General features: G+C 37.0%; 2 protein-coding genes across 3 annotated transcripts; both read right to left on the bottom strand.

The window, feature by feature from the left end:
• Positions 1–555: 555 nt before the first annotated feature.
• On the bottom strand, positions 556–9,226 carry LOC102588004 (uncharacterized). 2 transcript variants are annotated; one of them, XR_001473181.1, is made up of 6 exons: positions 9,134–9,226; positions 8,551–8,973; positions 6,611–6,982; positions 1,896–6,331; positions 1,743–1,785; positions 556–1,168 (listed from the first exon to the last, which is right to left on the bottom strand). XR_001473181.1 is itself a non-coding variant. In XM_006344968.2 (5 exons), the coding sequence occupies exons 2-4, from the start codon at positions 8,692–8,694 to the stop codon at positions 1,931–1,933; spliced, it is 4,917 nt and encodes a 1,638-aa protein (XP_006345030.1). In that variant the 5' UTR covers positions 8,695–8,973; positions 9,134–9,226; the 3' UTR covers positions 556–1,168; positions 1,896–1,930. The 2 variants fall into 2 exon arrangements, 1 of the variants encoding a protein (XP_006345030.1); XM_006344968.2 differs by lacking the exon at positions 1,743–1,785.
• Positions 9,227–13,312: 4,086 nt separating this feature from the next.
• LOC102587684 (39S ribosomal protein L47, mitochondrial) lies at positions 13,313–19,967 on the bottom strand. The gene is made up of 4 exons (XM_006344967.2): positions 19,859–19,967; positions 19,467–19,645; positions 15,610–15,767; positions 13,313–13,687 (listed from the first exon to the last, which is right to left on the bottom strand). The coding sequence occupies exons 2-4, from the start codon at positions 19,627–19,629 to the stop codon at positions 13,580–13,582; spliced, it is 429 nt and encodes a 142-aa protein (XP_006345029.1). The 5' UTR covers positions 19,630–19,645; positions 19,859–19,967; the 3' UTR covers positions 13,313–13,579.
• Positions 19,968–21,639: the final 1,672 nt, after the last annotated feature.

Raw genomic sequence — 21,639 nt, 5'->3', positions numbered from 1 at the left:
TATTGCAATAGTAGTACTATAGTTGTGCGAAATTAACTATGTTGACATTTCAATGGACTACATATGTGTTGGTAAGGTTTAAAGGACAGCACTTAGGTGACCAACAATATTGCAGCACAGGCTTGCAGTCGTCGGTCACATTCTAAATTTTGGCACCTTGTGAGTACGCCCACATCTATGGAATGCTGCATATAGCTCATCAGAGCACAATCGTAAATCTTGTACTTGACAGTTGAAACAAAGCAAATGAAAGTAAATCTCCTGGGCGTATGATAAAGGAAAAAAGGGAATGTGCAATAATGATGACCTACAAGTAAAGTGGAACCAACGCCACTTACGATTACTGTTCATTGGATTACTTGGCTATTCACAAAAGCATCGATTATGAGAGGGCCATCACAAGAAGCTAATGCAACTGATCGTCTGTTATATGAACAACAATTGACAAAGCATGATTAGATCAGCCATAGCCTATGCCCAAAGCTCCACCCGTTTAATTTCAAGTCAGAAAGACAGTCTTTTCCTTGTTTTTCAAGAACAGTTGGTTCAGAATAATAGCCTGAAAGTAAACAAGCACATCTCACCACCACCAATGAAAATATCATCTTTAACAAGAGTTCTATCATCTGTGAATGAGACTACATCTAAAGTTAGAATGATTCAATTTATGGTACAATGGCAGCCACAACAACTAAAACATGCCTGATGAAAGCATTAGTACCAAAATTTGGTGCCAACCCCTGTATACATATGTAATGGGCAAAAGGAGGACACAGAAGTGCCAAGAACACGGGGAACAAAGAAAGATGATTAACAGCAAAGCACAAACAAAGCTTTCCATTTGATTCAGTCTGGAACCCAGACCACCATTGTCAATAATTTGGACAAGGATATCATTGATTTCTCCCTCGTCCCTGGGCATCAAAGATTTCAAGCTTTCCAACAGTTAAATATCTACAGAGGGAAAACTCATCGTCTGCATCCACCCAGAGAATAAAGCTGACCAAAGTGCTCGCAAACCACGGAAATCCCTACTACACTGATACACTGAAGAGGTGGAGGTCGGAGACTCTGAACACATCACCTTTGCTCACTTACCACCCACCCCCGTAGAAGCATACCAGAAGCTGAGAGTCTGAGGAGTTAGCCAAAGTCCATCCACCACTAGCTGTGTTAAAAGGAAAAAAATAATTAAAAAATGGGGTGTTAAAATGCAGCCACACCAAAATACAAGATAATATCTCCAAACTCGAAAAGTAAACTGAAATTTTTTGATCCCCAAAAAAGGAATGCAAGGGGAAACCAGTGTTTTAAGGATAGGGAATAGCTCGGAGATACTGGGAAAAAGTTTAGGGCTATAAAAGGAGCTGCTTTCTTTTTCTCGGAGCAATTTCCTTTCACATTTGAAGGAGAGAAATTTAACGACCTACTGGAAATAAATTTTCAGGAGGAAGAGGAAAGCAACAATAATGTCTTGATAATTAGGACAGAAGACCCCAAATTTTCAACTTCTAAGATATCTTTGTTCTTACAGAATTAAATCAAACTAGAAAAAGGGATACATGCTCCAGCAGAAAACCTTTAAAATGATAGTGCACAAAGGTGGAAGCGAGCAGTGACTCTTATTTTTATTTTTACATTTTTTTTTGGATGGGTGGGAGGTGATAACTCCTCACCGGGTTATGTATCATAGTTTCTGCATAGGAGTAGCAGCTCAAACATATAAAAATCCACAAGCTTACAGTTTGAGGTATGCAATTTATTGCATGATGTCCTGGCGCTTCCCTACATAGAAATGGCACTCAAATGCTTAAACAATGTAGGAGGCACAGGTCACACACTCAACCGTAACAGCTAAAAAGAATCTGCTGATTTAAAAATGAAACATGTCTCACCTTTCAAAATCACTAGATTGTAGCTTTTCCTGATCTTAATGCCACGACTGCTTGAACCTGAAGCTCTCACTGTCCCATCCTCCCTCGGGATCCTTCCTCTTCAGAACACCACCAGGTACAGCATACATCCTACCATGCTCCTCTGCTAATGCTTGAGAACCAGCAACAGACAGTTGCCTTGACGTCAAAGAAACCGACTCCTCTCTCCCTTCCATGTCCACCACTCCAGGGCCTGCATTAAGGTCCAGACCCTGCCTGCCCCATTTTCTATTGTGGTCCATGGTACAATTGCTGTTATTGTCGGGAAGACCGACGACATATGGCCTCGGATATTGGGATGACACAGTGCCAACAGGACCCAATAACTGTGAATTTACAGATGGCGTATAAATCCTTCCACCAGAGGAAGGATCAACGAAAGAAGGTGATCCAACTGAGAATGATGCAGAAGGAAGTGCGAAACTTGTTCCAAAAGGAAATACAGGATACTGGAAAGGGGAGGATTGGAAGGGCACAGCAGGAGAAGATGACAATACAGAACTCCGGTAAACATCTGGGGTGAAGGGAGAACCAGCAGGAGGACCCAAGATTCGCTGTGCACCAGGTGTGACTATTGGGAATGGCGTCTGCTCCACACGATCAGGCAAAATTGATGGAAGTGTCACAGTTGAATAAGTACTACCAGGGGTGAACCACGAAGAAAGGTTCCCCATTTCCGGATTGTTCAGTCTGAGGTTAGAAGCGGGCAGTTGGGAACGCATGCTTCCCTGATGATTATCATGGAACAGAGACTGTTCTGCATTGGACTCATCAACACCAGGCCCATTATTTAAATCAAAGTCCCTCCTCACATCCCCAGTTGGCAAGCCAATCATTGACGCTTTTGAAGGAAAAACAGCACCGTCCAATCTACAACTGCTACTCACGGAGCACTGTCCTGCATCACCAGGTTCATCAAGTCTATTTAAATCAAGATCAAGTCCTCCAGAACAACGAACAGCAGGAGAATCTATCACTTCATTCTTCAATGAAGCACGATTAGCAATATGGTCCAAAGGAGAGATCAACTCTAGAGCAGAATCTTGACCATTTATGTCGTCAAAGGTTCTTTCATCTGGTACATTCAGGTCGATATCTAATTGAGGGCGACTGTGCTTGCTGGTAGAAGCTTCAGCACGAGAGATGGTTGCTGAACTTAACAGCAAATCAAGTGATTTTCTGGGCTCAGCTGGGCGAAATGCACTTGTGGCAGCAGAGCCTTTCCACCCAAACTCACCTTTGACCCTCAATAGCTCCTCAGGTGGAACAAACGGACCTTTGGCGGCGGCAGCTACAGTAATGGAGGCAGGCAGACTACAGGAAACTGAGGATACAGCAAAAGGCAATGGGTTCATAATATGGACATTTGATAAACATCCAGGGCCTGTAAGGATGATTGGATCCCCGTATTTCCCCTCATCAGAAAAAAAACCTTCATTTAAGTCAAACTTCACCTTTGAAGCGGACTCTGGAGCAGCAGTAGAGACAAAAGAAGTCTCTTCATTGGCAGATCCACAGTCCTTTGTTTTATCTGCTTCACCAGCAGAGAAGTTTAATTCTCTAGATTCCCCATGTTTCTGCAATTCTGCATTTGAAAATTGAGGTCTATCTTTCTGCTTGAGTAACAAACCAGAGTTCTGCACAGGGACAACATCCTTCCTTTCAACACTAGCTTCGCCCTTCTGATTTCTTGTAGTTACGTCAGTTTCAACACGGGCTTTATCCTCAACTGAAGCTTCAACATTTCCTTGATCGGATTTTGCCTTTTCAGACAGATTAACAAGATTTAGACTAACTTCATCAGATCGTCCACCTCTGACTGTGGTGGGATCTCCACTAGAACTGGTCGGTAAGCGCTCTTCCTTGTCACTTCCCTCCATCTTTTCGGAATTTACCACTACCGAAGATGGTTTCATCCCAATACTAGTAATGTTCAACACCCTGTTCACGCCATTTTTATTCTCACTTTCAAATTTAGAAGTGCAGACTTCAACTGATGGTTTCTGGTCTTCCGAGCTTGCAACTGCACTAGTGACCTTGTCTCCTAACACTGAAGTACCATCTCCACCTAATTTAGCATCTAGAGCACCTTCAACTTTGACCTCACGGGACACCACCATTTCCTCATGGAATTGCTTGCTTAATTCACCATCAATTGCCTTCTCAGATACACTATGAGGTGAAGAAGCATACTTTTCCACCTCACCTGACTTCTCAGTGATCTCCAACTTTTCTCCAGCCGTCTGTGAATCAAAGCAGGGAGAGTTGAACTGTTTATTGCATCCACCTGTCATTGTCTCTTGAGAAGGTGAAATGGAGGCCTTTCTATCTCCAGGTAACTCCATTGCAGCACCCATGGATGAAAGCAATTTATCCTTGGACCATGAAGCACTAGCAATAACGAGTTTCTCTCCATTACCAGCATCATCATTTTTACGGTCACCAGCTGAGATATCACCAGGAGGTGACTTTGACTTAGCATCATCGCCTGTGCAAGCATCTTCAGCAGCAGGGATGTTTCTTTGTGGGGAAACAGAAGGTGAGACCATGTTAGACTTGGACATTTCTTCAGCAGCCACACTGGCAAGGAGATTCATACCAATAGCATCACCCAGTAACATAGGCACGTTTGATTCAGAATATTTTACACAGCTCTCAATCAAAGCATTCATGGGGCTATAAGAAGCTTCATGCAGCTTTCCAGACTTGGGTTCAGTCCCTGATGTACAAGCAGCTCTAACTTCTGCTGATTTCCTGCCGTCATCAACAATCTTGCTTCGCACCTCCTCTGGAACAGCAGCTGGTGATCCATCGCCATCATCAGAACCAGTTAGTATATCTTTGAAATCATTACTCTGCCATGATTCAGCATTTGTATCCAAATTTGATCGATCTGCATCAGTCTTCTCCTTTAATGTTTGGTCAAATTGATCACTCTTCTCAGAAAGCACAGGAGAAGAAGCACGGCTGCTCATGTTCGTAGGGTCCTCATAGGATCCTCCACTGGCACTCTGCGCAGGACTGCGTCCCCTGTTGGGTATCTTAACTATCAATTTGTGACCACTTCCCTCGAGAACTGGCACATCCATAGTTTTCTCACCACTCACTGCAGGCTGCGGCAACTTTTCTGAAGAAGGATTCCTATGTGAACTTCTGTCTGCAGGACTCTCCTTTTGGCTTCCAGATACTGATGATCCAGGATATCCATTAACTGACTTCCGGTGACGAGAACCACCAGTAGAGATCTTGATGCTGTTCATTGACACTGCAGTTGAACTCCTTCCATCCTCTTTCCCCGAGATCGACTGACTGTGGTTGTGAGACTGGCTAGAACTGCTGCTCTTATCTTCCCTAGCTGAAGGGACATCACAAGACCCACCAACCGAGACTCTGTGCTGACCCTCTTTTCCAGATGCAGGTGATGATGCTGGTTTGGTTGAGCCTGGGGACAAGGATGCGGACTTTATAGTAGTCTCCCCTTGTGAAGTCTTTATTGAGGCCATTCTAGATGCAGAAAATTGTGCAACTGCACTCTTTGTCACATCATTTGGACCACCAGGATTTTTGGTAATACTATGAGAAGCCTCAGGCAACCTTGATTTAGAAGGCCACGTGACGGCCTGATTTGAACCGGACTTGGCATCAATAATGTTCATCTCAGCTTCAACCCGTTTCTTCCACGTATCAACTAAACTCCGTGCCTTCCTCTGTATTTCTGTGTTTTTATGCTGCCGCAAGTGATTGACAGACCTGCCAATATGGCACATCTGCAGTGCTTGAAGGTTCACGGGAAGCTTATCAAGTGCACGAAGCAAAACAAAGAGAAATTCCTCAACTGATTTGTCACCATCTTTTGTGTTACTAAATTCACCAATCCGCCCTTTATGAACATCTTGAAGCCACTCGTCTAACACTGGTAGACCCCTTAACTGTACAAACCTAGTAAGACAGTCAAAATTTTCAGTTGCAGCTACAACACTTGCAAGCATTGAGCGACTGATCAAATCCATTTTCTTCTCATTTCTATCTGGCTGCATGAGGTGAACTAGCTTCTCAACCCCTTCAGAGTTCACAAGCCCTCCTTTCTCCGTAATCTTAGAAATTTCAGACTTTAATATGCTTTCAGCTTTGATTTGACTAGAATCTATATCTTCTGTTTTGATTGAACGTTCACGTTTAATTGACTCGGGGCCCTGATCTCCCCGCTCCCTTTTCTTTCCCTTAACATGTGGAGGAAAAGAAGTTACACTGCTCTGTACATTATCTGAACCTGGTTTCAATTGCGATGTTGACATGGAACCATTCATTGGTTTCGGAGAACGACCACCCGGTTGCACCGTTGCATGCATCTCTACTCGCGTCTTATTTAATAATTGACCTACTTCTTCTTGTAGCTCCTGCAGAGGAGAAGTAGTATTGTATGAGTGAAACGTGACCAAGACGGTCAAGAAAATTAAAGCATAAAAAGTGCACAATTTCTACTTTCTCCTAGCATCTTAGACATCACCCAAAAGAAGAGCCCCAAAATCCTGAAATCAGATCCAATAATAGTATTAAGAAATAAATTATCTCTTTCTGTTCAACCTTCAACCCCCATCTCTCTTCTTTGCTTGAGATAAATAATTTTCAACAGTTTAGCATAGGTAATACAGAACTATCAAGCAATAATAACGTACTTTGATGTAATCTTGATCAGTTAACCACCATAAACACTCGTTTGAAATATCATAAACACGCCGGCAGATAAATGAGGATATCCCTGTTGGAAGTTCAGCACCTTTAGAAAGGAATGCAACTTTACACGGATGCAGTAGTGATGCAGCAGGTGTCTCATCCCTATGAAAGGAATAAAAGATTTCGTTGGGTGCAGCTTCCGGAAGGATGCCCTTGCCAAGCTTAAGCTCAGCAGGTCGATAAAGCCAATTAACACCTAACTGCAGATTATTGTCTTCACTCAACTTTAGCCTTCGGATTATTCCAATGAAGGGAGGGGAATCATGAGATGGTTTGAACAAAGCACAATCACCCACACTAACTTTGCGACCATCCTGCAAAGAAGGAATAAATTTTCAACTTCACCAAGTAAAGATGTCTAAATCAATAACGAAACAAAGCAATAAAATCACATAAGTAGAAGCAAACAAAACAAAGCTAATAAATGAACTCGTATGCAATAGAGGAACACATAAATAGCAAGAGCTCCCAGCAAATCAGGGGTCTCGAGAGGAATGGGGAAAGCTGTCGTCCACATTTTCCACGTGTTAAAATGAATACTTGCAGATACATAGATTTCCACACAAGTTATTTTGGCAATTTTCTTTTTTTTAAAAAAAAAAAAAACTGGTAGTACTGTATTTTGGCAATTTCTTTTTGAGATGGTAACAATATTTTGGCAGTTCTATTTCAAATTACTTCATTGAGAACGACCGATAGTATCAACAGTCGGTGCAAATTATGGTAAATAGTCGAATTTGAAGTGACTTTACAATTTACTGCTTGCGTCATCTAAACATCCAACAACACTCAATAAAAGTGAGTCCAAAAACGACATACAATCATGTAGCTAACCTAAGATTAAAAAAATTGTCCCCTACTTAAATATTCGCACCAGTGTTGCTTCCCAAGGATCTATTCTAGCAACAAAAATTTCTCCAAACAAAATACATGCTTTGACACGGTAACTATGCTTGCTTCAAAAAATTTATCTGGTGAGCTCCTCTTCTCAATTGCTTTCGTTCCTTATGAAAACAAGGGAAATGGCAGACTATTTATTGCCAAAAGCTCCATTTGAATACAATCTACTCTGTGACCGCACCCATCACTGTTGCAAGAAGTGATGTGACAGAGTATATTGGACATCTTTTATCATTTCCAACAATTTGCATCAACAAGAATAGCAATAAGTAGTAGACTTCATGTCGGGCCCAAAGTCCTCAGGTGCAATGATAAAAATCTTTGGAAGAGCTATTTTGCTAGAAAAAGGAAACAAGAATTTCTGAAACTCTCCAGTGCCCCCGAACGCAGAACTTGAAATGAGCAACAAAAACTTTACCTTGCTGTAAATGTCAAAAATTTAAACAAATACAGAAGATAGAACATCGTCATTTGACATGAGAAAGTAAGAAGCAAATCAAGCTCCACATAACCATGTCCAGTTTCCACACACAAAGTACCACATTATGGACCTCTCCAAAAAAACCAGAACAACCTACTCATGAATTTCAAATGCAAATGACCGACTATATCCAACCATGTAACACCACAACAAGCTTAGCGGGGTAGAGTGATGAGATCTTAAAACAATTTCCAGCCCAAGTTACAAGGATGCCCATTTCCCAGAAAACTTGAGATGGAAAAATATACGAGAAAAAACTGGAGATCAGCCTGCAACCTGAACCTGAACCGTGCTTCCACAATACCATAGATAAAAGTAACAAAGGGAAACTTCCAAAATAAAAGAGAATAAATGGAAGTAATTATCTTTGTGAGAGAAGGAGAAACAGAAGAAATTAATAAACACGAAATAAACAGTGCAGGCACAATCAAAACAACGGAAAAGAAAACAAGCAGTAGGAGAAATTAAGGAAAAAATCGGAAAAACCCACCAAGGCAATACCTTGCAGAACGAATCAGCGGTAATAGTAGAAACAACAGAAGAATCACCGACGGCTACAGTCGTCGTGGTCGTAACAGGCATGTGCTGACCACAACAAGTCGACCGTCGACAAAGTTCACTTTCCCTTTGTCCCTTCCCATGCATAATACAAATCGACTGGCATCTTCTCCAATTATTTCAACACCTTTTCTAGCCAGTCCAGCCTCAAACATCAATTATCCAATCCAATCCAATCCCCAGCCAATTGATAACAATATCAATCTATTCCACCAAAACCCTAGAAAAATCCCCAATTTTCTCCAACCCCCAAACAACCCTAGAAATCCCAAATTCACAAAAAGCAAACCCCTCGATCGCGTTAAAATCGTCAGACACCCTACCTTCCTTAACTCAATTCCAAAGGCAACACGTCAATTCTCCGATCTGCAACCCATCAAATTAAAGCTCAAAAATTCTAGATCCAATTAATTCAATACATACACACAGAAATACAAATTAATACATACACAGATATACACACATACACACAGAGACAGAAAACATCATAGACATATCGAAAGAACGAAAGAGAACGAGAGCAAACCTTCGTAAATTTTACGACCTAGACGAGTGAGAGAAATGTTTGTTTTTTTTTTTAGAGAGAGAAAAAAAAGACTGTGGCCGAAGAGAGAGAGATTATAATGTATAAATATAATTTAGTGTAAATAAATAGAGCGATGTGTGTGTTTTTCTACGTGCGTGTGTATGTGAGAGAGAAAAGAAAAAAAAAATAAACAAACAACAAAATTAATAAACGTAAAGAAAATCAAAAAGCGAAAACGATGTCCCCAGACGGCAAAAGGGAGAAAGTTGTACTTTACCAACATGGGTCGCAATGGAGTCGTATTAATTTGATTTCGAATTTTTTATGTATATAGTCATTTGAGCTCTAATATGAATATCAAATATCAAAATAAAAAACGCGGACAGTAGATGGGGCAGAAGGGGCAGGGCATTGATAACATCACCCAGTAGGATTCTTTTTTTTCAAAAAGGAAAAGTGAGATGTGGAATGTGAGTGTGACTAAACTAAGGTATTTAGGGTGGGATTTTGACTGATTTAAGGATGTAAATCATTTGACTTTGTTTTTCCTTTAAATCATTTCTCTTTTTCTGTGGGAATTTTTATTGGTATTGGATTCATAAAATACCCAATTGTTTGTACTTTGTACTGTTTCCACATGCATGTGGTTGGGTGATTCACTGGGTTCAGAAAGGGGCCAATGTGAGAATTTGTTGTTTGATTGAGGGTTGATTTAGAGTTTTCAAATAAATTGGAGGGTCCTTTTTGTTTTAAAAGTGATGTGCAAGTAAAGGGTAAAAGGGCATATGGCATTAAGGTTGTCTTCTGATGTACCAACACTTCATGAAGTATGTTTTCTGAGCCATTCCCTATTTCCCTTCCCACTCTGCTGCCCAAATTTGGGTCCAGAAAATTTTAAAAAAAAAAAAAAAAAAACTATGTTGTTACATTCAATGAGGTTGGACTTTGTTGTTACTATTATTTTCGTAATATAATTTAAGTTTGCGATATGTTATTTGTAATTACGTACTTCTTTTGTGATATCTTTAATACTACGAAATGAAGGATCATCAGTGTTCTGAATTTGGTGATCAATAATGTTAGAACTTGCAAAGTATAAAGGTTTATGTGTAATTCATCATGTGTAGTATCGATCATATTTAGATATATGTTCTTCAGTAATGTTAAAACGTGCAAATTATACGGACTGTGAAATGAATTAAGATTAGAATCTAATACTTAAATTGTTTTGCACTAAGTGTTATGAAATTTTTTATGTTTTTTTCTACAAGTCAAATTTAAACGCCTTTTCTTATAGGAGTATTTTTTTTTTACATATCGATAAACTCTATAATTGTACTAATGTTTTATAAATGCATTTCTTTTTATACATTCTCCCCTTCTTTTGTGGTCTTCTTGTGCTTTCATTCTATAGTAAATTTTCTACACAGATATTTTATAATTTTATAATCATGATAAATTCAATATTGTAATAGTTCCTTCATTATTTATTATATATGATATATTTTGGACGATCTTTAATAAATTTTTAAAGAATTGTCATACTAACAAATGCATGATAGACTATTGATAGCGTCAAAAATGTTGTCCAAGTACCGTAAATTTTTTATTTTTTTTGTTTATATATATATTATATGATATCCATTAGACCAACAAAAAGAAATACATTATCAAGGCATTGTGTAATCATCCATTAACCCAACCCACCCAACAATAGAGTCCCACAATGTTAAATTGCCATATTTTGTTGTACAATTGATAAATTTCCATTATGGTTCCTCTCTTTTTAAAAATTTCAACTCACATCCCATCATCAATTTTTTTTTATGTTGCTATCATGTCACATGTGTGGATACTATCATTGACATTAGGTGAAAAGGAAAAAAATTAACCAATTGTTTTAATGGAGATTTGCTTTGGATTGTACTCTTTTGAAAGGAATTCATAAAATATAATTTTATCCCGAGATTATAATGAAATTTGCCACTTCTACTAATTAAATTAAAATTTTATATAAAATGGATGCTTAATTTTTTCTTTCTTAATATGACGATTTTTATATTTGTTTACTTTAACAAAATAAGAAAATAAATTTAACGTGAAATTAAGTTCAAATAGTCATCACACTTTCTATTTTTCCAATTAAAACGAAGATGGACATATCATGACAAACATGTAATACGCATTGAAAATTAGTATTTACGAACTATAATCATACGAGTGTCCACCACAAAATATTCCTTTTAAAGTTAGAGAGCAAATTAATTATGCTTTCAAGGTTCAAATTTAAGTATTGAATCCATGTTCTCCCTCAAAAATTACTATTAATTTAAATTATGGACGCATATGTATCCCAATTCTTTCCAAATCAAATAATTATATATATATTGAAATAAATGGAATACTAATTAATTTGCATGAAAGACAACCATTTTGAAGCAAACCAAATCTCGATGAGCTATTTTTTTTTCTTTTATGTTAATATTGATAACAATTCGTACTATCTTTTAACTTATGTCAAATCAAGTTTACAAAATTGAATAATTATGTCCATATCAAACCTGTAATATCGTGCATTAATTTCAACTTTTGGAAATGCGTTTAATAAAAAGAAAGGTAGTATGTGAAGTTTCACTAATACACTACTGTCTACTTATCCACCATTTCAACTAGTATTAACTAATCTAGAGTTTGGTTAATTAAAATAAAGTTTAGCACTTTATATTGCATGGATCTCATAAAACCACGACATTAGTAGAATCAATTGAACTTTTAAGTTTACGTTCTTGTTAACTACTAGAATCAAATGAACTTGTAACAGGCACGACATACATTTTCCCCCTATTAATCTTGCTGTCAGTTAAAGTAAAACATGAAAAAATTTCAAAGTACGAAAGTAAATACAATTAAGTACATTTGGACTAACATAAAGAAAGTCACCCACTATTCTATTTTAGATTTAAGATAACATAAATACTCATAAATTGTTTCTTTAGTAAAAATAAATAAAATTATAATGGTAAACGGTGAGGAAGGAATGTTAGGTTCAACGCAAAAGACTCGTACAAATTTGGCAACTTTACCTATCTTCCAACATACTCCTTAAATTCACCGTCATTAATCATCAATAAGTGCTATAGCTGGTAAATTTTATTACTCCACTAATCTCAGTATTATATTTAGATAATAGTGTGAGATATAAGGTAAAATAATATCGAGATAAAGTGTAATATTATTTTATCTTGTGTTTGGCTGGAGATATTAGGTAGTCCTTGGATTATTATTTATCCACCATTTGTATAACATAGTGATGTGATAAATTATCCCATATACATGATAGGATAACTTATCTCGGGACAACTTGTTTCCAACTAAACGATAAGTATAAATATAGATGATGGTCTATTAGATAGAGCCAAGCTAGGATAGATTAAGAGGTCCCAAGATCCTAGTTACTACTATAGTATAGAACTTAGGTGATTAGGCACTATAATGACACGTTTAAAGACTTACTAAATTTGAACTCCATTTAGATTTAAAATTAAGAGTTATTGTAGCACGAAACAAGTTTTCGTACGTCGCTACCAACCAAATCGTATTTTTGACTATACAACATGGTTGAAAATTCAAATTAGTACGCTAATTAGCTGACTAATATATGTTGATTTGCTTACTATATTCATCGATATCTATTCAAATCAGCAGATTACGTGCCAAGAGAGAGGTTAAATGAATATGAAGGCAACTTATCATGGATATATAAATATAGAACAAAATAAAAGACATTCATTACCCAAAATAGAAGGTAGAGAAATAACTTTCTTTTGTCTGTCTTCTTCATCTTTTTTCCCTTCATATGTCCCATTTGCAGGCGCTTACAATGAAAGCGACGGTAGAGGACTGTACTGCATATATTTCATACTGATTATTGGCAATAAGTGAATACACCAGAGAGAGCTGTGGAGCTGCTGAAGGAGTAAATGCAAAAGATTCACCACAAGCAACATGGGATGTGCTATTGAATGAAGTAAATATCAGCCAGAGCGAGCGTGTGTGTGTGTGTGTTGCACTGCACACCCTTTAATTACAGCAATAACTTTTTCACTAGTAACTTACCAAACTAAATAAGCTGCCTCTGTTTCACTAGAGAGGCAGCATGTAACAATTGACCAACACACGTTCACAAACACGGAGTTTGGTTTTTATTTTCAGCATGAGCAAATCTTTTAAACAGAATTGCCATCTCCATTACATCCTAATAAACTAGTTCATAGAGTTTTTGTTTGCCATCATGGATGTCAGGAATGTTGTGTAGATAGATAAAATTTGCCAATTCATGACCACAACACACAAGAAAAGTAAGTTTCCTACATGTGGAGCTAATAGACGAGGAGACAAATACTCATTATAAGGGCATATAAACACTACTAACGATGAGTGTGAAAATTATAGAGCATTTATCATCCTCTTCATCTCAGTTGACCTCCTTGGATCTGCTTCATCAATTGCTCTCTCAGTAAGAACATGCTTGATTCGGCACATCGACTTCCTTACCTGAATATCAATCATTTGTCAGGAAGATGCTAACGCAAGAGATGCATCATCAGAATTTTTAATGCCTTAGTGCCTCAAGGGTTCACATACCACATGCAGAGTTTTCAAAAGTCTATTGATGAAATATACATCAACACAATAAAAACTTAAGATCAAATTTTGTTTACTAGTACTAAACAATAAATGCATAAAACTCAAATGGGCTTGATTGCTTATCAAATATAGTGGGAAAACATAGTGATTTGATTAATGAATATGACTAGCTGTACTTGGTAGACTTCCATTAGATGGGGATGTGTTTAATTATTCAGTTAATTCATGCATCTTTACCATTTTTTTCTTCATAAACTAAAGAGACATAGTATTGAAAGAAACGATTTGGTTGCTCGGAGCCTCGGACTCTCCAAAAATGTCGATGGGGGTGTGTCGAATTACCCAAAAGTAATGTATTTTTGAAGAATCAGACACATGTCCAGTATCATTTTTGAAGGTCCGGGCAACATAGCCCCCAAGGCTTCAAGTTGCTTATGTTCTATATTATAATTCAAGCATCACCTAAATTTGATGCATGGTCTGGTTGGATTCTTCATGGTTGAAACAACTGAAGTTTGAAATGTGAATTATCTAATGTTACGGAAATCTGAACTGTTAAAAGATCTACACCATGCTTCCGTACTTCATTAAAGTTAACTTTGATTTTTCTCGAACCACCATATTTTTCTGTAATTTCTCTGCAAGATAGAGGTTTGGTGTTTCCTACTTCCTTCGATCCATTTTATTTGCCATTTTAAAAATCACGAAAAAATTAATTATTTGTTTCCACTTTCACCCTTGTATTCTAATAAATGTGGACAGGGATTAATGTAGTGAAAGTAAGAGTAGTATTAAATTGAGATCAAAGAATAAAATAAGGATAATATAGTCAAATTATCCTTTTAGTTATTGTTTTTTAAAGTGGAGTGCAAAAGGCAAACATGACAAGTAAAATGGACCAGACGGAGTAATATCTTAAACCTATTCCGTAGGACATCATGTAGGATAAAATGTATTCCTCCCGTTTCTCAAGATTCAAGCCACCAAGAAATTTACTGAACAGATTGCCACCAAAAACTTAGGCATTTCTGAAAAGCGATTTCTGACATGTTTACACTGGATACTTTCTGTAGCTAGAGGACTACATAAGTTTACAGAGGATAGTGGATCAAAGAAAAGTGTCACCTAGAATTGTCTCCAAAAGTGCATAAGACAAACAACTGTGGGCACTGGGCACATCTTATGTCTGGAAATCAAGAAAACACCTTCAATCTATGCTGCATAACACAGTCTACTTTCTTTAGTTTTTCAGTGTAAACAGCTTTATATAGAGGATATAGATCAAATTGTAGATTTAATAGGTTGTTTGTAAGTCTTGCACTGGATACATTCTGTAGCTAGAGGACTACATATGTTTACCGAGGATAGTGGATCAAAGAAAAGTGCCACCTAGAATTGCCCCCAAAAGTGCATAAGACAAACAAGTGCGGGCACTGGGCACATCTTATGTTCTGGAAATCAAGAAAAAACCTTCAATCTATGCTGCATAACACAGTCTACTTTCTTTAGTTTTTCGGTGTAAACAGCTTTATATAGAGGATATAGATCAAATTATAGATTTAATAGGTTGTTTGTAAGTCTTCTTTTCTCCTGGTTACTCATTTTGGGAGGTGGGAGGAAAACAACTTTACCAATTAAAAAAAACACATTCTACTTCTATGTGGCAATTAGAGTATAATCTTAACAAGAAAATCCATTTTAAGATGACACTAATATTTTTAGGTTAGTTTGGAGTTTTACTTCAGATCGAGGAGGAGAATCTAATTGAAACATGTCAAAATAGAGGTAACTAAATGCTTGATTGGAGCTTCAAAAGAAACTAACTTAACCTTGGAAATACGCTCTGGATTAGGAAAACGCAGGTTCTGAGCATTGAGCATCTGACGTTGAGTCATCAACATGTTCTTCTCCTTCAGAAGAACATACCATAACTTCTGAAGATCATCCCAGGACTTCAGACGCAGTTCAGAAGCCTTCCAACCTCGACCTAGTAATGTTTTTAAAATGTCAGAGTTCATCCAATCAGAGAGATATAAATCAATGGTACAAGCATACTAAATAACCAGCCTGCCACTCAGGATAAGAGAACTTCAATCTCTAGTGTGTGTGTAACTAGAAGGCCTTCAAGCATTTGAGCCACGAAGGGCACAGAAACCACAAAGAAGTAAGAGCATAGACCTCTCATCTACAGTGAGGCGGTCCATTTGGCTAGACTTCAATTTATTCGGAGCAATTTGGCTTATATGTTCCCAACATAGAACACAAACTAAATAATAAGCCGCACACAAACTCATAATAACCAAATACTCTAATGGTGAAACAGCTTTCAGTGGTAAATGTTAATAAAACAAATTGCAGTAATGATTAAGGCAATGAAACATCCCCAATCTTGATAGAGAATTGAGCAATAGAGGTTCATGTAGAGGGACATTTTCCCAGAAAAAACAAAAACAAATAAAAAAGAAGAGGTGGAAGAAAATAAAAGAAAAAAGAGCTAGTGATACAATCTGAAAAAAACGAGACAGGATTCACAATAATGTCTGTTCACACGGTATTCATAGGATACTTCCATGCTTCCATGTATGTTGCTTAACCAAATAATTCACCTTCATTCAATCATAACATCCTTAAATTCTCATTGCTTACACTTTTAAAGTGAAAGAATCAGTTTCACACTTGTGTAGTAGTTTATGAACTACTCCGCTTCCTGTGAAATTACAAATTAGAACTCGAGAAATTTTGTTGAAACATTATAGAAATTACAAAAGAGAAGAAAATTGAATGGCCATTCTATAAGGAAATACAAAAATAATCGATATTGTGTACATTATGAGTATCCATCAGTAGATTCAAATTGGTAATCAAGATGAGTCCCAATAGAAGTTTCCTAGCCGAAGTCTCCCTTTGAAATGTGGGGGTCTTACCACTTTGATTATTGCAAACGTGGTTTGAGAGGGTTTTAAAAGACATTTAAACAAAATAAAAGATCCCCAAACTAAGCCAATGCTCAAGGGCAACTAAATGTCTACAATGCCTTGAGAAGGCAGCCTCTCCTGAGGTCCAAGGCCAATCCAATTGTATTTGTCTTTGAGGAAAAGATCAATCTTTGACAGTTTGACTCTGCATAATAAATTATCGCAAGGTAATGCTCTTGCCTCTAGGTACTATTCAGTCACATCCAATTTAATTTTAAAATTTTCGTTTCTAACAAAGGGGAAGGTGTTTGTTGTCAAGAACTCCAAAAACTAAAAAGGAATTTGAAAGTTTTATGGCATTTCAATCATGGTCGACATAATAAGAAAAAAAGTACTCACTGAACCGTGAAATAAGATCACCCCACAACACAACTCTCCCACTTGAGTTATCTTAGCCCCAAGCCAGGCTATTCAATAGTATTGTAGTATATGGTAACAACTAGTATGAAAAGCTCGTCACCTTTGGAAGTCTTCATTGAAAACCAAAGCATATCATTCCCACAACAACTTTGGTACTTAGTTTATAGCTTTTTAAAAATTATGCAATAGAACACTCCCTTTGATCTATTTTACTGAAGGTGTTTCGACGAGCACGAAATTTAAGAAATTTAAGAAGACTTTTGACATGTAAGCCAAATATATGCAAAAAAACAAAATTATCCTTTTAATGGTTAGAGCTACACATGTTTTTACTTTCTATCTCCCAATAAAAGAATGAACTTTTACATCAAGTAGGTCCCAACAACTCTTGTCATTAAAGTCAAATGGGAATGCTAGATTAAGAAATTCAAAAAAGAGAGAAGAGTCTTTCTTTTTTATGAAGTAAGGAGATTTCATTAGAAGGCATCAAGAAGATGCAAAGCAAAAAATTACAGCAAACGAAGGGATCTGCTCCTGTACAAGAATTTACTAAATCACTAAAGAGCCGACGTCCAAAAAAAGTTCAACAGTGGTTACAGGGGCCTGGTTGAACCAGCTATATAATAAGATCAAACAGTTGGATTTAAGAGAGAAGAGCCTTTCTTTTGGGACAAACTAAAAAAGGAAGTGTCACATAACATGATAAAGGGGAGTAGTGTTTTTCTCTCCCAAATCATTTTTATATCCTACTTTTGATCCTAGTATTGTTTAAAATAGCACATTTAACATTCCAGGCTTCAACTAAATCAAATATGTAATAGTTTCTGAGCTGCCAGAAGCTCAACAGGGTGAAACTTCACCTAAGGGGTATTTTTCCGTGATAAAAATTGGTGTCCATACCAACTTGTATGCACCTTGAATCCGTGGATACTTGTATCCTTCCACCAGGATGAAGGTGACCCTGTCCAAATCAAACTTTGGTCTAACATAGTCTTGATTCTAACTTCATTTACCACTAGGAAATACCTATGGATAGCCAATAGTAATTTTAGTGTTTTACTATCCAACATGAACCAAATACACCAAAGCAGCAGCCAAAGCATTTATAGAACTGAAGAGGCAATACCAGAAACCTAACAGATACACTTGAAATAGAAGCCCTAACTAGAAGTTGAGAATGATGAAGAAATTATTGAGGCAATAGTAGAGGAATCTGAGGAGCTTGCTATAATGATGTAAAACCACAACAATATAATGGAAACTTTTTCAAGGCCCTTTGAAGGTAGAGTGCTTGGTTGGTGGTCCAAGCCTCCAATGAGCATGTTTAACCCAAGAAAACTTTCAGAAGGAGGGGTAAATATCTGCAGTGGATATTCTCTGTGTGAGAAGTAAAGTGAGGATGTGAACTACCTCTTCATACATTGCACTTTAACAAAACAGATCTCAGACTTTATTTTGACTATAATGGGGGTTAACTGGAAAGTGCGTAGGATAACTAACGAATTAATGCAATGTTGGCACATACACAGGCCAGGGGAGGCAAAGATGTAGACATGGAACTCACTTCCTACAGCCACATGGTGTATCATTTGGAAGGAAAGAAGTGAAATTTTTTTAAACAGTAAAACAGAAACAGTATTTAACATCAAGGACAAGTAGAAATGTATTTTTTACTGTTTTTTGGCGTAACATGGAATTGAAATGACACAGCAGTCATGATAGACTTTTGAGCTGTTATACAACTTAAGCCACCGGGCGAGAACCTTTTATTTAGAGTAAAATGAAACCTCCAATAAGCTATGATCTTAAATATTTGCAACTAGGTTTTCAATTTCCGGTCTAGATTGGATAATTGAACATCTAAGAGTAGTATTCATGACACCTGGTTTCAATTTACGTAAAATAGTCCATTGGAAGATGTCATTTTTGTGGATTTTAACCAAGCAGTTTGTATTTTGTTGATTATTTATCAGTGACAAGAACCAAACATTGCAGAGTATCTTCCAGTACATTGCATAAGTTTTAGCTTTGGGAACTTGTTGAACAATTACTATATTTTTGCAGCAGCTTGCCCTTGTCCAAGAACTACCTAAACACATGTCACTTATATATGATAATGAAGATCAAATTAGACGGAACTAGCTAGGGCTAGTATGTGGGTAGCCAGTCATTTGCTATACTAAACTTATTTGCATACCAGCACAACAAGTAACCCTTTAAAGACCAATGAAATGTACTTTTCCCATACATGTTATAGAAAACACAAGCAGTAGAGATCATTTTAAAAAGAAGTATAGCCAATTATGCCAACAACAAAGCAGATTCAACGGAGAATATGAAAGGGATTTTACCATAGACGACGGGCTTATCATCCTCCGGGGTTCTATCTACTTCAAAAAACTGCTCAAGCGGATTAAGGGTTCTAGCAGCAGAAGAAGAAGCAGCTGCAGCGGCTGAACTCTCTGATTTGGCCGCCGCCAAGAATGTCCTCCCGAAAAGTCTAGCAGCCAGCATGACTGAGACTAGGTTGCTAAAAAGATATAGGCATCATTGTCATTATATATATTAGAACAATGCAATAACTAAAGAAATTTGCAAAAAATAAAACGAAGCGATCTCCTCCATAGAGGAATTTCGTCGAACAAAGAGGATGCAGTTTCGTTATAAAGGAAAAATGGATGGAGATTGTGATGGACGTATACAATTGCCGACTGTATAGCTGTGAAGAACACGAAAAACTTACATGGACAGCTGAGAAAATCACTGGTTGAACACCTCCTGAGAAGCCGGTTCCAGTTTAGTACTAAAATAAAATGTGAAGTGAGCAACTCCTATTTTCCCTTTCTCTAACCCTACTCTTAACTATTTTATTTATTATTTTAAACTTCTTACTTTTTCTCATTGTTTTTATTTATTTATTATCGAGTATTATTTTGGCAAGGATGGGCTATTAAAAAGAAAGAACCAACTCACTACATAAAATCCCCCTAACTTTTTTTTTAAAAAAAAATAGACACCTAAAATTTGAGGAGTATTATTACCTCATGGAATTATTTTCACTAAAAAAATGTCATTTTGACCCATTTTCGCACCTGTTGTGTTTCTCACCTTACCAAGTCGCGTACTGGTTAAAAAAAAAGTCTCAAACCAATATAAAAAAAATCATGTGGCATTGCAAATTAGAATCTTTATAAAATAAAAGGACTCTGCTTCCCCAAGTCAATTCAAACACGTCCATTGATAGCTATTGAAGCTTGTTGGAGTGCCCTAACCGAGTTAATATTGCATTATTTTTCAAATTCTATTCACGATCATAGAACGAATACTTTGTTAAGTTACCATCATCTTTGGACTTTCTGATTTTTTTATGAAACTCATTGTCAAGAAAAGAGAACATCGCATACATAAGATAACTTTTACTTAGTCTCCTCTTCATTCCCATGATAGATCACTTATAAATTGATGAAAAATTAAACAAAGAGTAAAAAGAAAAACACAAAAAAAATATGAAAAAGTATGACCTCAAAGATGACGAAAGCCATCCACGGTGGGATTGACGGACCGTCGTTTGAACTACCAACCATCGACTGGGGTCGTGGTTCATGGTCTGCCCGATAGGGCTTCACTAAAACAAGCATAACTTTTTACTCCGAGCTTGAATTTTAGCAAACTTGATGGCGTTGGAAAGATGATTCAATTGTCTTAAATTTGATAGGTCATGGGCCACCTAATTCATTTTGTGCTAAAAGATATGACCGTTTGAAGTTGATCTAATTCCATTTTCCTCTAAATAGCTATTGACCCTCACATACGGCCAGACCTACAGTTCGTAGGTCCAAACCACGGATCGTACTGGTTGACCGTGGATGGGATGAGAGACCATCAAACTTTGGACCCTAACGATGGAACCAACCTACGGTATGTGGGTCCATCAATGGACTATGGATCACGGCCCTAGGTGTCATCTTCAGATCCTGAATTTTTCCTAAGTCTGGGACTGAACCACGGGATCCACCTACGGTCAGTGGTCTGACACACAATCCATCGATGGCTTTCATTGATTCTGACACCAGATACTGGAAAGCTATATTTTTCCATCTTCTCGAATCAGAGGTGTTACATCTAAAGATTTAGGGGGAGTTTATCTATTTTCTATAAGTTCAACAACCATGTGTAAAATTAGTGAATGAATTCATGTTTCTTCTGTTTATCATTTTTCTTCTTTTCTCAATCGTGTATATATATATACTAGACATCGGAGCCCGTGCTAGCACGGGCCCAATATGTATCATTTTTTGTTTCAATTTATGTGACAAAGACAAAATTAAAGAGTTAATCAAACTTTAATATTAATTTAAAATAGTTTTAATTTTTAATTATTGTTAACTATGGTAAAAAAATTTTTATGTCTTTTCACATTCTAAATTGCTAATTATTGTTGTATGATTTGTAATATCTTTTACGCAATTTTGAAATAATAAAGGTTATTTCTTCTTTCTCAATTTATGTGGTACTAATAAAATT

The sequence above is a fragment of the Solanum tuberosum genome, unplaced genomic scaffold (assembly GCF_000226075.1).
Source record: "Solanum tuberosum cultivar DM 1-3 516 R44 unplaced genomic scaffold, SolTub_3.0 scf00062, whole genome shotgun sequence".
NCBI classification, from domain to species: domain Eukaryota; kingdom Viridiplantae; phylum Streptophyta; class Magnoliopsida; order Solanales; family Solanaceae; genus Solanum; species Solanum tuberosum.
The sequence above is the reverse complement of the archived record's forward strand: the minus strand, read 5'-3'. Positions and strand labels throughout refer to the sequence as shown.